The 17,097-nt window shown below is 42.3% G+C and overlaps 1 protein-coding gene across 1 annotated transcript in view; it reads right to left on the reverse strand.

Moving 5' to 3' along the window:
• AFF3 (AF4/FMR2 family member 3) overlaps positions 1-17,097 on the reverse strand; it is a 523,317-nt gene that overhangs the window by 265,477 nt on the left and 240,743 nt on the right. The window contains exon 7 of the mRNA XM_032420156.1: positions 12,541-12,588. Coding sequence (XP_032276047.1) covers positions 12,541-12,588 — 48 coding nt within the window. The remainder of the gene's footprint in view (positions 1-12,540; positions 12,589-17,097) is intronic.

Raw genomic sequence — 17,097 nt, forward strand, 5'->3', positions numbered from 1 at the left:
TGCATGTGCTTCGCTTTTGATGTGGCACACACTTTAAAAATACATTATTAAGCAGACAAGCACGTCACCCCTGGAGCTAGCACTCTGTCCCCTGCTTATTCTTAACCAATCTCCTTTTGTGTTCTTTTGTGCTGAAGTGATTAATCATTTCAACTATTCAAGGGTTGCTGACGATCTTTCTAGATGATGCCAGCTACGATGACCCCTCCTCCCCCACCATCCACACCGTTTTAAACATGTTAAGAATCTGCTTTGGAGTCTTTATTCATGTCACAGTGGGCTCCTCATTTCACACAAGAATAACTAGTGAACCTCCAAAAGAACTCCGTGTTCATTTCTCATCTTTTTCCAGAGTCTGGGGTTGGATGTGTGTGGAGAGGTTGGTGAGAGAAGTCGGTGGAATAAAACAAGGAAACAGGAAGTTAAGAAGTCAGAATGATAAACGCTTATTTTGCAGACTAGAGGAGACATTTTTCTCTCACTGGTTGGAGAGAACCTGTTGCACCTCATTGTTTGCGCAATATCATCTTTTTCATCGCATGTGGCTGGATTTTCTCAAGCCTCCCCCCCATTTGCCTCTTTCTAGTTATTTGCAATGGAATTTTCAAATGGCTTTTGTAGTTCAAGTTGAGTCTCAGATTCACCAGGGTCTCAATCTGTAATTTGGTTAGAAAGAAGCAGCTGAAATAGGTTTTCAGGGATTGGTCATTTTTTAGAAGCCACTACTAATATTTTTAGCTAACTTTAAAGGTTCTATTTTGAAAAGCCTATTCTTCATTCCCCACCCCACCCCTCGCTACACACCATTAAACTGAATTCAAAAACATGTTTTAAAAATTGGCCCAAAATACTGTTAGGCCACAAGTTATTGCCAGGGAAGGGAAGACTAAAATGATTCATAAAGGAAATATGCAGATACAAGTATTTCAATAATGTTAAATGAATTAATATAGAATCCCAGGGTAATTTAAAAAGAAATATGTACTTTACATACAGAATTAATCTATATTGGAGACTATTAAAAAGATATTCACAAGTAGCTGAGGATAGAGTTTTAAATTATTGCATAATACATCAATTATAAGCATGCTGATCTTAAGATTTTTAATCACATTTCAGAGGCCTAATCAATGTTCATAGATACTTTGTTTAAAAAAATAACATAAAATCTTTAATATTTTTAATTCCACAGAACCACAGACGTCTAATTATTTAGAATTACAACGCAAAAATAAGGCACTAAAATAAAAACATCATACTGAAGAATCTGTAATAATAAACAGGTCACAACTTCTGCGATATCCTAAGAAATTCAGGGCAGAGAGAAAGATACCCATTTGCACAAATAGGCACATCTTTTTAGTGGGAGGAGAGACAGAGGGAAGGTACATTAAAGAAAATAAATCCCCTACTGTTAGCATATGACAATTGTTCTCAAAGCTAATAACTGGAGAGACAGGCAGTGGTGCACCTTTCCTGATTTATCATCAGAAACTGAAATTGTTTAGGAAAGCAGTATTTGGTAGGGGGCTGGTCTCCGGAGAGTGGAGGTGTGAGCAGTGGTACCGAACATAGCATTTCTCCAGAACTGCTGAGGTCTAAGTGGGGCCAGGAATGGAGCTATGTGCAAACGGGACGACAAGCCATGTGCAAAACCTAGTTAGTGTGGGGGGCTAAAGAATGCTGACACTAGGGTACCTATTCGGAAATTATGGGCTGTGTGGATAGCTTCCAAAATCAGAACAAAATAAGATGCCTATAAGTATGGGAGCATGTTCTAAAAGTTATGCAAAATGTCTGAGTTCCAACCCCTACATTTAAAAAACACTTACACTGCATTGCATCCAACCAACATAAAAACAAAGGAATTGCACCACTACAAATCACATTTCTCAGAACTATAGGACAACATATAAATGAAATGGAAAGGGGAATGGAGGTTTCTAAGTTTTTTCAGGTTATGCTGATTTAAATAATTATGAATATAAGGACTACAGAAAATGTAGATTAATATCTAGATAGATGGTCTAATTTTTCAAGGCCCTTATCTCTTTAATCTGCAAATTATCATCTTCTATTTAAGAAATTATTTTCAACTTTCCTATGTGGACACAAATTTGTAGCAAATTTGTAATTTCACACCCCTCAGTTTGAAAAGGTAACAGAAAACACTGTGTGTGGTTTTAATGATAATAAATACAATTTTTAAATGTATGTCTTGAGCTGATCGCTTTTGGGTGGATGTGTTTTAATTGTTCTAAGAACTGCTTTCCACAGAGCATATTAGCAGCGGAAAGAGCTTTGACTTCCAGCCCTTGATGCTATGAGCAGCAAAATGGTAATTAACCAAATTATCCCTGTAAATTTATTATCTTGATTTCTTCAACTTGTACATTACACTCATTATCTATCAAAATGAAAAACTCCATCTCCTGAAAGATAATCAGAACACAAGTGGCAGATAGAAAGGTCTGAGCTCTCCTGACGTGTGAAATGCCAGCAAGAGCCGCTGGACTCCTTTTCACTTCCAACCCTCAGGAGTTAGGGGGTGAATTTTCTATCTCTCTTGCATTTGTGCTAATTGTAGGATGTGTCCTAATGCTCCCAGGTCACACAACAGTCTTGGATGTCCTTGGAGAGCTGATGTACTAGGGGGATAGCACCTCAACATTTTTTGTTGCAGTACTGGAAGGACAATAAAGTAGAGAGCAAGAACAGACATTGAGCAAAAGGTCAAAGTCATTCATTCATTATTCTCCATCCATTTATTCAGTATTTATTAAACATTCATTATGTGACAGTCATTTTGATAGTCCCTGGGGATAGATGGTAACAGCCTAATGTGGGCAACGAAGGACCATTATGACTCAATATAATAAGTGAAGCGATAAGAATAAAGGGTACCTTTCCTGGGGAATACAGAATAGGAGCATCTAACTCAGACCTGGGAATCAGGAAGGCTTCCTGCAGGGAGTGATCTCTCAAGGAAGGTTTGGAAACAGCAGAATTTGGGGTGAGGGGTAGACAGAGCATGAGGTAAGCCCAGAGGCAGAAGTGGAGTATAGAGTGTGAGGGGGACAGTGGGGAAAGATAAGGCTGGAACGCAATGCAGGGCTAGGACTTGTGTGGCTCTCCCAGACCACATCCAGGAATCTGACTCTGTCCTAAACCCAAGGGGAGCCACTGAAATGTTTTTAAAGCACACATGCTTTGGAAAGCTGATACCACCTACATTGGGGGAGCTGGCTAGAGGCAGTCAGTAGGCAGGTGGCCGGGGAGGAGGTCTCTGGAATAATCTAGGTGGGAAAGATGGTGGACTGAACAAGGAGGGTAGCACGGAGATGAAAAGAAGCAGACCTGTTTAAGTGAGATTCAGAAGACAGACTGACAGACTTGGTGTGGAACCGAATGTGACGAGTGTGAGGAGGAGAGCCCAATGGCTTGAGCAGCTAGGTGAATGAGGATAATCCATGCTGGAGGCAGAGCCAGCAGGGGTGTGAGATGGCATTAGGGTAAAGGTGTCCATGACACACATAAGTGGAGCAATTGGGGCCCTGGGTGGCTCAATCGGTTATGCGTCTGACTTTGGCTCAGGTCATGATCTCAGGGTCTTGGGATGGAGCCCCGTGTCAGGCGTTCTGCTCAGCAGGGAGGCTGCTTCTCCCTCTTCCTCTGCCCTTCCCCCTGCTAGTGCTCTCTCTCTCTCTCTCAAAGTCTTTTTTAAAAAGTGGAGCCATTCGGGGCAGCTGGATAGATGAGCATGAAACTAAGGAAACAGCTGGGCTTGAGATAACATACTTGCCCCCTGCCCCATCATGGCACAAATGCCCCCAGAAGCTGGAGAAACTGTAGCCTCTAGAAGAAGAGAGCTGGGACAGAAGTCCGAGGAATCCCGGCACATCAGGGGTAGTTACAGGAAGAGAGGTGCATGGAGGAGCCCAAGAAGAAATGACCACCCAATGGGAATAAATCCAGGAGGGTGTGGTGAGAGAGGCTAAGGCTTGAGCATTTTGAGGTGGACAGTGCGGGCATCACATGGAATGCCCACCAGGGGATGATGCTGGGAACAGTCTCTGTGCTTAGCAAGAAGCCAGCGTGGAGCAGTGACACTGGTAAAAGTGGTTTCAGGGGAGCACGGGAGGAGGAACCGGACAGCAGGGGGTTGATGGGAAAGTGGAGGTGAAAGCACACGGGGACTCTGGCGGGGGGAGTCAACTGAGGAAGGGGAAAGAGCCCCAAGGAGTGCAGCACTGAAGACGCTCTCTTCTGAAGATGGAAAGCATGTGTACACATTTACCCTGAGGACACTACGAGAGATCTAGGCTGGAGGAGACCTGAGAGAGAGGGCACTCACCAGCTCCTGAGCTAGCTGCAGTCGTGCATGGGACTCCAACACACAGGCAGAGGGATCAGCCGGAAGTCAGGAAAGAGGGAAGGAGGGGTGCATGAGATTCAGGTAAGTTTCCAGGTCTGTCAGCGGGTCGGAACACAAGAGGTCTGGCAAGACAGAATCTAGGCCTGTTTGGTTCACTGCTGTGCCCCCGGTGCCTAGGACAGAGCCTGGCACACTGGCCAAGGAAGCCAGCAGGCCAAGGTGCGCATGCTAATAGCATCTATCTCCTCAGCATCTGGGACAGTGAAGCTCCTGCTGAGGCAGGAAGGAGGTCCAGGTGTCAGAGGTGAGGAGCAAGGGGGATGGCTAGTGGCTAAGCCAGTTCAGCCTGGCTCTTGGGGATGAAAAAGTCTTTCTCTGTATAAATCACAGAAACATATACCATACACAGTACAGTATATTTGCAGTATTAGAATTTCATGGGGCAGCAATTAGGAAGAGTGTCTAAGGATTCCCTAGAAGGGGATAATGGGAAACAGCACAGGCCAGCTACCAAGATGATCCTGCCCTGAAACTGGGATTCAACATCAACAAGAGGTCACAACTGGCTGGACGCATAGAAGGGTCCATGATCCAGGCCTCAGAGCTGGCTGCTAGAGAAAAGGTTTCACTGCTCCATCCTGGAAGTCCTGGGGTAGACTCTGAAGGTAGACAAGAGACCAAGCACAATGGTGCCTTGCTAATGGGGTGGAGTGGAGGGCATTAACAGAGGACCCGCCTCAGAGGAAGGTAACGCTCACACATGGCCGTTCCAGCTACAGGCTGAAATTGGCAAGCTTTCTGGGGGGAGAGATGGCCGTGCGCTTAGAGAATTTGATGGGGCAGAAACAGTGGTAAGAGGTCTTCAGTGATTTGTACTCAAGGACCTATTTGCAAGGACCAGCTGCCTGAGAGAATTTCTAGGTTAAAGAGAGAAGCAAAAAAACGTAGGGTAGAGATGAAGAAGGTCACAGGGCCCTTTTTGCTAGAAATTTTCTGATACAAAGGTTACACACCGGGCGCCTGGGTGGCTCATTTGGTTAGGCGTCTGCCTTCGGCCCAGGTCATGATCCCAGGGTCCTGGGATCGAGTCCTGCATCGGGCTCCCTGCTCAGCAGGGAGTCTGCTTCTCCCTCTGCCTCTCTCTCTCTGTCTCTCATGAATAAATAAATAAAATGTTTTTTTAAAAAAAAAAAAGGTTACACACCTGTATACAAACACTCACAGTCTAAAAATACTTCGGCAAACAAGGAGGATCTTATTTGTCTGCACATGTTAAGTACTAAGATCACTTCAGCAAATATTCTAATGTTTTTGTGCTTCTTAATTAGCACTCCAAAATATTCTTTATTAAGTGACTTAACATAATCATTCCATAAATAATTACCAGTTTTTATCTTTGGCACGGTTTTCAAAGTCCAATGAGCACATATGCTTATATTATACTTAAGTATAGAAATAGGAAAGAGAAAATAAAATTGCATTCGTTCTGTTAGGTAAATTTAGCAAAGGACTTGAAGCAAGTCGAGCGGCCAGCAATATTAGCATTGAAGAGCTGCACTTAAGAGAACCCAAGATTAAAAATAAGTATTTCTTTGGGAATTTATACATTTGAAAGTATTATCAGATATTATACTCTCATGTGTATTGGTATTTTCTAGAAGTAAAATAAAAACCACACTGCAATCGTAAACTTCATTCATAGATAAAGATAAGAATCTGCATGCTTTGTTCTAGGTGATCCAAGCTTAAGCACTTATTTTTCTGAAAATGAGGCCTCACTGAAATACAAAGAAGCAGAAATCTGTGAGGGTGCTGTGAAAACCTGAGAGGCAGGCATGGGTGACAAGTATAGTCCAATGGACCACATATGCACCGTCAGGCAGCAACTGTCTCTGCTTCTGTCCCACCCTCCTCCACTCTTGTGTTGCTAGGGGAGGACTCTGCAAGGCACCTTTCACAGGAGCACTGGCATCGAAAGGAATGCATCTCTATTTGCTTTCTTCCCCACATTCTCTCTCTTACTCATTCTATAAGCATCTGTCCCTTCTGCGTGTCTGGCAGGTGTTTTAAACCATGGCATAAATCTACTACTTTCTGAGTTACATTCAATCTCTTATTTCTTTGTTCTGTTGATGCCCCTTGTAAGGCAAGAGCAACAGAAAACTTACAAAATGACGTATTTTTAATCCCTCGGTCCTTTAATGTAATGCTAAGCTTCACCAAGTATCCTCATGAGAAACTGTGAAACTGGGTCTTTGACCTTGCCTGAAGCTCAGCCCTTCATGCATCCTGGCTGGCTGACACACCTCCCGTGTGTATCTCCAAGTCTTTACTAGCCTGGCTACGGTAGGAGGCACATAGCGCCAGGAGCTTCCATGACATCCGGTGGCATTTAGGTTTTGTGAACAGGCCATTTGTGTATCTCCTCTTTTCTTTCAGTCAGCACCTTCAGAGTAAAATAGTGACCAACACCCATGAAAAGATATCAACTGAGGTATCAGAATTCACCCTTGACTGTTAGGGCAGAAAGTACATTCCCATGGACCTTTAGCTACATGGGCTGCTAACATTCCTTTGGTCTTCTATCCCCATGGTTCTGTAAATGCCTTTGTAATTTCTAATGGTATGCATGAGAATGAGACAGGCAAACAAAGAAAGGCAAAGCCATTCGTGCCGGAGCTTCCAGACCTCTGGGGTTCCTTTGGCTATCACCCTCAAAGTCTCTCGGCTCAGAACAGATTCTGAATTAGAGTGGTCTCTTGCCCCACTGCTGTTAGAAATCGAACAGTTCTGGAGGGATCACAAAGTCTACAGAGTGTAGCCAAATGGCCCTGGAATGTAGGAGCAGGCCATTGGATACCCCTCACAGGCATGAAGATGCCCTTGGCAAGCAGAGATGGAGACATTTAAGTAGGGCTTTTGGTTTCAGCCAAAAGGACTAGCATAATAACATCTCTTAAAAATGCATCTATGGTTGTAAAAGAAGATATACATTGTGGTATTTCTGTTTCTATCCATTCAGATGACCAAATGCAGAAAGAGAAATGAAAACAAAACACTACCAGCCAATAGTTCATCTTGGGCAAGACTCGTAGGTTTTGTCTGGTGAATTTCTCTAGGCCTACATTAGGTTTACCCTTGCTCTGATTTTATTTCACTGCAGCAAGTAATGGGATGTATTAATGGAGCTCCTCTGCAGCTCAACCTGGATTGATTTTGCCATTTGTGGGCTTCATTTTGTCACTAATAAAATCTTTACTGTTTGAAACAAATGAAATCATTGATAAAGGAAAGAGCATGAGCTCAAAAAAGCCTGCCTGGTCTGAAGCAGGGGAGATTTGACTGAGGTCCATCTCTGTAAATGAGCCGAACAGGTCACTTAAAACAAGTTGTCTCTTTGTTCTCTATAGGCTAGCCAACATATTTTCATTTGGGTTAAGGAGCATGTAGACATTTAAGCACAAGGTTTGTCTTGGCCCACCATGAGGGTCAGAACATGTGAGGGGACCATAATAATGTGCACTTCACATGATGGTGCTTTAAATGCTCTCCTTACTCACAGACCGCCCAGAATCCAAACCGAAAATCTTGTCCAGCAGGCTCCTTATCTAGGAGTATCTAGAAACGGAGTTCCTTTATTTGCTGGAAGTCTGTTCAATTGTAGTGTCAGGAAACTGATTTGGGCCCCCAGAATTTAAACAAGTACCAGTTACCCCCTTCCTATCAACAGAAATCCAACTCTATGTAAATATTCACTATAAATATCACATAGGAAATTGGAATTAAATTAGTGACTAAAGGTAAAAACCAAGAAAATAATCTGCTCAGATGTTACCCTGAAATTGTCTCTAACTTCATCCTTTAAGTCCAAACCAGAATCTCCAACACTGGTCTCTTATTAGGAAGGCTCACTACGCTATGAGCAGTGCCCCTCAACACCTGCCATCTAAAGCTGTCTTGCATAAAATTTGTGCATCCTAGATTCTAGCCCTACACAACCCCATTAAGTTGTAAACGGATTTTATTTGCTGAACAAATGTTAATGCCATTCTACGTTAATGGATAATGCTACGAAAAGCACCTAAGTATTACAGCACTGGAACCTTTAAGAATGAAATATAGTATAACTTACAAAACTGTCTGTTACAAACATATGTCAGCCATGAGGGCTCCTAGTTCTTATTGCCCATCTTCATAGAACTTGGTTATAATTTCTCCCTCGGTTAACTGAATTTTGCAATAATACACAGATTTATTAGGTCCCAGGATTAGAATTCTCTGAGTAAGAGTAAAAAATAATTACACTTTAGAATATAATGTAATATTCAAATGACTTGAAAACAGTCACCTCAGCAAAAATAAGAGAGGGGAGAGGAAAAAGAAGTTTAAAGATGAGGTTGATAACATTGGCCATAAAACCTCTGTGAGTTCAAGTGCACAAATGCATGATCTGGCACTTCCGACTCATAAACATGTGGAAATGGGAAACCTCCCTTTCACGGCAAAATGCCTGAGTGGTTTCATTATTGAGCCAGGGGGATTTCTTCATTTAATAAGAAAGCTCAGTAGAGAAGATAGAGAGGGTGCTGGTGCCAGACGGTGCTCGTTAAAATCCCAGCTCTACCACTTTCTAGTTGCGTGACCTTGGGCAAGCTGTGTTTAGATTTCTGTGTCTGTAAAATGGGGATGTTAACAGTCCCTGCCTCATGGGGCATCTGTGATGGCTAAAGGAGCTAATACATGCAAGAAACTGAGAACAGTACCTCATCCGTAATAAGCGTCCCATAAATTCCATAAAACGTGTTCCATCATTTGGTACTTGTTCTTATCAACAGGGTTGTTTGCAAATGGAGAGGCCCTGGATGGAAACCGTGGCCTCTCCTCACAAAAGGTCTCTCGACTCCCTGACTTCATATTCTCAGTCTTCTCTTGTCTGGATGCTGCTCCTTCTACTGCACAGAAACAGCACTCAATAAAGTCACTGATGAGCTTTTTGTTGTCCAGTCCATGGAGTGGTTTTCAATCCTCGTCTCTCTTGTACTCTCAGAAGTCCTGTGCACTGTTGAGCTTGAAACTCTCTTTCCCTGGGTTCTGGGACCTTCCATGGCCACCATTATCCCTCAACTTCCCGAGTCACACCCTCTCCCTTTCATTTGCTAGTGGATCCTACTCTCCTTGGCCCTTAAATGTTGGAATTTTGGCTCTCATTGCTTCTCTTGTCTCTCTCCAGGCAAGTTTACCCATTTCTATGGTTTTATTACCAACATGCTAATTAGTCCAAAACATTGTCCTTTCTGGGTCCCTAACTAGCCAAACCCTTCCTGTTCCTCTGCCTGCAGCCTCAATATTCTTCTTCTTAGGTCAGTTTCCTATTCGTCCTCCAACTATTAGTCCAAATATTGCTTCCTCAGGAAAGCTGTTCTTGACCTAAAATGAGGTCATGTGCCCTATGGTGGGCTCTCATGGAACCCTGAGTGCTTATCACAATTAACATTAGACATTTATTTATAAGATTAAAAATAAAACTTAGTATCTATATCCTCCAGCACATGGTTGGTTTCAAGAGGGTCATGTCTGCTTGGCCCACTATTATTTTCCCAGTACCTCCCACATGGAAAGGGCATGCTAACACTTGTTAAGTGAATATCTCAATTTTCATTATTTTAAGGCACTTTCATGACCTGCTCATTCTCCACCATAAGAGAGAGCCATGACTTTTGTGTGATGGCTCCATGTAACGAGTACCTTGGTGACCTTGACCACATCAGGTTTACCTGAGCTGATCACAAGGGGAGAGAAAGTGATAAGGAAAACTAGGCCCCACAAAGACTATCCATGGGAAGGAACCCAGTGCTAAAAAGGCCAGTAAGTCATGTCTACGATTTAGAGCAAATGGAATCTGTTTGTGAGTTATCACAATGATATTCTTCATTCTCCCTTAGAGGATTCCTTCACTCAATCACTCATTCATTTATTCATTCTACAAAGTCGTGATTCTCAGTTCCAGACAGCAGGGCCACAGTATGGGAGGAAGCCCAACATGTGGCAGATACACAATAAATACCACAGGCTGTAATGGAGAAGGAGCCCCATGCTTGTGTTTGGAGGAGAGGACGTGCTTAGGACAAGAGAGGAAGACAACCCTGGAGAATGACTGGTGTGTGCGAGGCAGGGGACAACCAGGAAAACATTCTGGGCAAAACTGGGAACACGGACATGATTCTCTAGGACCTCCCTCAGTACCAACTACTACTACTAACACGTCAGGCTGACAGGGGAGGGCAGAGAAAAGGCCCACCTGGACACCACCATCACCTCTGTTTCCTCTGAGTCTATACCATTTCCCATTCTGGACCACTCCTCATGGGCTCTGGGAAGACCAGAATTTGGAGAGGGCTCAGCTGTCTTCTGATGAAATCATCATCTCTGTTGCCCTGAACCTTGCATGTGCTTCCAAATCAATTATCTGCTTGGTCCAGCCTTTCCCTTTTGTTCCGTGCCTGATTCAAAGTGGGCCATGGTAGCGGCAGCACAGTGGAATATTAGGGTCAGTATTGGGAAGTAGAAGTGGGACCATGGGGCATAAGGCTTTCATCAGCTCTCTTGAGAAAAAAAATAATGCTTTAAATTCTTGACTGCAGCATTCAGTTGTATTTTAGGTGAATTTTATATTACCTCCACTATATCCTTTTGCTGTGTGAATTGCTCAAGCCCTTATTCAAACTTCAGGCTCTGCCTGGAGTGCGGAAAAGAAAGGTCAAATGACAGGTTTTTACCACATCCTCAGAAAAGAGAAGAAAGGATAAGAACGGGTAGGATTTTATAAATTGGGAAACCAAAGAGGGATTGCTATGTTTTGGTATTACCATTTTGCTGACATAAACACCATAACCAATCAAAGGAAGAAGGCTTAAACACTGAATATTTGGACTCCAAACATGAAAGTATGTCAAAAGAGAAACAGGAAAAGTATATTAGCACTTTACACTATTTGTTGTTTACTCTGAAACAAAGCCTCAGGTTAGAGATAATACAGATATAAAATACAATATGTGTTTTATTTAACATATATTAAATGCCAAAAATGAAGCTACCCATTTTGACAACTGTTTTCCATATAAATCTCTGCCAGAAAAACAAAAATCATTATGAACTCAACAGATCAAATTTCAATTTCTTATTTTGGTCAACTTGAGAGTTAAAGATTTATTTATGAAATAATGCTTTCCAGGAAGCCAAAAAAAAAAACCCTGCCTCTGAAAACAATTTGATGATTAATGCAAATTTTAAAACCAAATAATTATATTACTGTCATTCACTGGCAATTCAAGAAAGAGTGTGTAGGATGTCCAAAAGTTAGAAACATATTAAAATAAAGGTTTTTTCTTTATAGGGAATTGCCATCCCATCTGGTCTAATTTGTCTTGGTGTTTTGCCCAGCATAATATCAGCTCTCTGAGAATGTAAATTATTAGGTTACTCCCCTGAAAAAATATGAGTGAAGAAAAAATATGGGTTGAAGATGACATCCTGATTATAAGTTTGAATACTCAGGAAAACACTAATATGGCAGAAGAGCCCAACCTCAGTAAATCTGGGTGTGAAACTGGTTCACGGAGGGTAGCTACTAGAGATGATGAGGAGGAAAAAGACAGTCTTACAGGGAGTAACAGGCAACACAATAAGATGCAAAACAATATGGAAATAAATTTTCAGACACTGAGTATTACCTCTTTGTCAGAGTGCTTCTGATTCCAATTAAGTTTAGGAGAAAAATAACAAGGCAACCCTTGCCTGACTGGAAAGTATAGACTATTAAAGGATGCTTCTAAATAGGAGGGTGATAAATGGAGGCATCTAAATGTGTGCACAACGATATTTTTCATCTCAACTCTGTTCTTCTGTCTCCCAGCTGATCACTTTAATACAGTGTCACCTCAGCCCGTACAAAGGCATCAGGTTGATGGGTAACTCCTAGATTTTGAAAAGAAGCCATGTTTTTGTAAAGTGGCATTTAGGCAACTTCCATGATTGCCCTCAGAAAAGGTAAGCATCAAACAGGAAACAGACAATAGGCGCCTTTGACAATATAGCCACGTGCCTCCTTCTATTTGGAATCTACGTCCAATCAGTTGGTAAGATTTGTAAAAACAAAATGTCCTTACCCGAATTATTTCTTCAACACAGCTGTTTGTATCTCCAGATCTACTCTCCTGAAAGCAAAGGAAAAAAGAATTAAGTCTGATAGCATAGATTTATGGTTACAAAGAAAAGGGGACACATAAGCTTCTAAACCTGAGTTTGGTCGGGGGATGCCTGACGTGGGACTTAGTGATGAGCTCCTTTCCTTAATGAGGTAGCCTGAGTCACAGCTATGACTGCTCCCCTCCCCCTGCAGCACAGCAGACGGCAAGCCAGGAGCACCGCACACACCTGCAGTTCAGCTCTGGGCCCTCCAATCGCGCCCCTGCTAAGCAGCGCAGCGCCTAGGAGGACAGCGGCCAACTGGCAGGTGTGAGCTCTCTGTTCCCCCTGGGCTCCATCACCATGTGGAAATGTGGCCTCCGTTGCCAAAGTGGAACCAGTTCACCCACCAAACCGTGCAATGGCTTGGCCGAGTACAATGGTTGTGAAGGCTTAAGTAAAAGTCTGTCCCCACTTTTTAAGTAAAAGTCTGGTAGTTCCACCATCCTCAAAGCCCAGATTTACTGGTTTGATGAGCCGAAAACTGAAAGACCAAAAGGAGAAACATCCTCTCAACAGCCGCACAGCATGCTGGGTGTCACACTCCAGAGCCACTTGTTCTGTGACCCACACTGCCCTGTGCTGTGGAGATGTTAAGGGCTCTGAGGAATGGTGGCTTCGGGTCACAGTCGACACTGGGGAGCACTTTCAGTTCCAGAGATTCTGTGTGGTTACTGCTGGTTCCACAGCTCAGAGCGCAGGAAGTGGTATGGTGGGGACATGAAAGCAGCGTCTGCTGGTAGACGTGCCCGCTGTGGTCTGAGAGAGATACGTCCCCTGGCCTTTTACTTCAGTGACGTTGGCCACAACTCAGCATGACATTCGAGAATGAGGCTGTATTCACAATCTTCTCCAAGCCCATTCTCCCATCCTCTTCACAGTTCTCTCTCCACCAGGGAAGCAAATCTGCCCCTTTCCGTGTTTCCTGGATAATTCCAAGTCACCCCACAGACCACAGGTCAATCATGGCTTCCTCAGAGCAGCCGTCCCTAAGCCTGGAGTTCTCATCCTCAGGAGCATTTACTTCTTCTTCAGAGTACTCACTACATTCAGTACTTAACTCTTTAATGCTATCTCCTCCCTCTAGAACATATGCTCCACAAATTTAGGGGCTCTGTGTCTTTCAGCGGTGCCTCACAGTCCTGAGTGTGTGCAGTAAATGTTTGCTAGTGGACACTGTATGAAGAAATGAGAGAACCTCCTTCCTATGGTCTCCTGTGAGGACTACCACAATCAGCTTCAGGACTTTGGAATATTGCAAAGGCTCTACTGAAGAAGACACCTTTGCACCCTCCCCACCCTCTTTGCCTGGTGGAAGAGCATTCTGTTTGAAATAGTCTACTCTTCACACTGGGTAAGGGGCCAGGGTGTATGAAGGTATGTGAAGTCTGAAAAGGTCCCACACATGATTGAGAAAATTTGTCCAAGTCCCCTGAGGCCCAGAAAGTTTACATGACTCACCCTGCACCACATAAGAGCAGTGCCTGGACCAGAACACAGGACTCCTGACCCTCAGTCATGCACATTTTCACTTCCAGAAGCTTCCCCCAACCCCAAAGCTGTGCTTTAAATATATCTAATCCCTTAGCAAACCTGAGCTCATTTGTCAAAGGTACAAGGTTTATATGGTTTAGGAACTTCTCATGTGTGTGGTAAAATACACATAATACGAAATTTGCCATTTTAACCATTTTAAAATGCATAATTTACTGGCACTGAATACAGTCACAGTGCCACCAGTATCTAGTTCTGGAAGTTTTTCATCACTCTGAATGAAGTTCCCATGCCCCTTGAGCAGGAACTTCCCATTCTTCTCTCTCCTGAGCCCCTAGTAACCACTAATCTACTTTCCATCTCTATGGATCTTTCTATTCTGCACATTCCATGTAAATGGAATCATACAATATGTGGCCTTTTATGTCTGGCTAGCTGGTTTCACTTAGGATAATGTTTTCAAGGTTCCTCCATGTTATAGCATGTATCATATTTCATTCCTTTTTATGACCAAATAATATTCCACTGTGTGGATATACCACATTTTTTTTATCCATTCATTAGCTGATGTACATTTTGATACTTCCACTTTGGCTGTCATGATAGTACTTCTATAAACATCCATATACAAGTTTTTGTTTGAACGCCTGCTTTCAGTTCTTTGGGGTATATAATTAGGAGTTGAATTAGTGGGTCATATGGCAATTTCTATGCTTAGCTTTGTTGAGGAATTGCCAAACTGTTTTCCACCCTGGCTGTACTGTTTTACATTCCATCAGCAAGGTTCTAATTTCTCCATATCCTCACAGACACTTGTTATTTTTGGTTTTGCATTGTTTTGTTTTTGATAGTAGCCATCCTACTGGTGTAAAAATGGTATCTCATTATGGTTTTGCTATGCATTTTCCTAATGACTTTTGATGTTGAGCATCTTTACATGTGTATGTTGGTCATTTGCATATCTTCTTTGGAAAAATGTCCTTTGCCCACTTTTTAATTGGGTTTTTGTCTTTTTTATGTTTGTTGTAAGAGTTCTTTATATATTATGAGCCCTAGACCCTTATTAGATAAATGATTTGCACATATTTTATTGCATTCTGTGGGCTGTATATTCACTTTCTTGGTAGTTCATGGATGTACAAAATTTTTAATTTTGATGAAGTCCACTTTATTTTTTTCTTTGTTCCTTTGCTTTTGGTGTCATATCTAAGAAACCACTGCTAAATCCAAAGTTCTGAGAGATGTGTTCGTGTTCTCTTTTACTACTTTACAGCTTTTTATTAGTTTTTCTATTTAGGTCTTTAATCCATTAGTTTGAGAATTTTTAGGTAAAGTGTATTTCCTTGTTATCTGGTAAGTTTTAGTTAAGATAGGAACATTATCTTTGTATAAATTACTCCATGTTGGTCTCATCACTAAAGATTAATAACAAAATGTTTAAGGCACAGCTGTTGCTCAAGGTACCTGAATATAATATACATGTCTATCCTTATATATCAAGAAAAATAGTGTTAAACAGTATGACAGGATTAGGAGACCCAAACGCTTTTACTAATATTTCATTACTCTTTCCTACATCCATCCCTCCTATTTCCCCAAAAGTTCCAGTTTGGTGACACACATGTCATAAACCCTTCCTCCCATCCCCTCGTGCCTTATTTCAGGACTGCTCTAGAAACTCCACCATTCCTTTTTTTTTTTTTTTTTTTTTTTTTAAGAGAGCAAGAGGGGTGGAGGTCAGGGCAGAGGGAGAAGGAGAAAGAGAATCTTAAGCAGGCTCTGAGCCCAGCGTGGAGCCTGACACAGGCTTGATCTCACGAACCTGAGATTATGACCTGAGCTTAAATCAAGAGTCAGATGCTTAACCAAGTGAGCCATCCAGGTGCCCCTGGAAACTTCAGTATTCTAACACTCTAATCAAACTGGATCAGAGAGCTCTTTTTGGAACTTGCCCCAAACTTACTTCCTTTCCAGGGCAGCCTGAGGCAATCATCACAAAGGCTGTATGGTAAAGTCTCGGTCAGGTTCAGGCCAGGGCTCAATGGTGTTTAGAACCATCTCCTTTGGAGTTCAGTGGTGGGGATGAGTGGTCTCAATTGGAAAACATGTCTTCAAACTCACAACCACTTCTCTTACCCTACTTCCAAGTCCCAATTCTTCCCTACCATATAACATACTGGCTGAGCAAATGCTGAGTTCTCATGTACTTTCTATTTTCCACCTTTAAAACAGTCAATCAAGAAAAACTTTACTTCATGTTCACCTGGTAGACTCACTCATGTACACAACATACTAAAAAGATTCTTCAAATTGAACTTTGGGTTTGATTCCTTAAAGCTATATTTCCCCTGACTACCATACTTTAATTTCATTTGAAGGGATTTATATAAATGACAGGTTGCTCTTATGAATATCTCTCCCTATCATCCTATAAATTTCCACTATCCTACTCTGAAAAAGGGAATCCATTGAGAGAGACATATGGCAATAGATACCTATTTAAATACTTCCCTTATCACTGTAGATGAAGTATGTAAGATTATTACATTGGATCATGTCGATGCCGGCTCCAACCATGAGTTTTGATGGTCTGGACAGACATCAGGTCATTCCCTACTGGGAGAGACCCTTATAAACCCGAGAGAGTGTCAGACTTCTAATAACAGTCTCAGGAAGCCCTGGCCTTACATTACAGTATGGAGAGTCTTTGGGCCTTCTCTGGAACATTTCTTACTCCTGGGCGCACCTAAGGACCTAAGAAGGGTACCATGTTGAATCTGAATCTCCAGGACCCCATTTGGATTGAAGTGGGTCCATGAGACACAGTATTATAGAAAGTTTGAATTGGAAGGAACCTAAGAGCTCATTTTAGGCCCACTCAATGACTTTAACAGATGGAGAAATTGTGGCCCAGAGAAGTGAAAGACTTTTCCAAAATCAGTCTGGCAGCAAGAGGCAGTCAAGATAGAACCCACACCCATTTA

The sequence above is a fragment of the Phoca vitulina genome, unplaced genomic scaffold (assembly GCF_004348235.1).
Source record: "Phoca vitulina isolate PV1807 unplaced genomic scaffold, GSC_HSeal_1.0 scaffold22, whole genome shotgun sequence".
Classification (NCBI taxonomy): domain Eukaryota; kingdom Metazoa; phylum Chordata; class Mammalia; order Carnivora; family Phocidae; genus Phoca; species Phoca vitulina.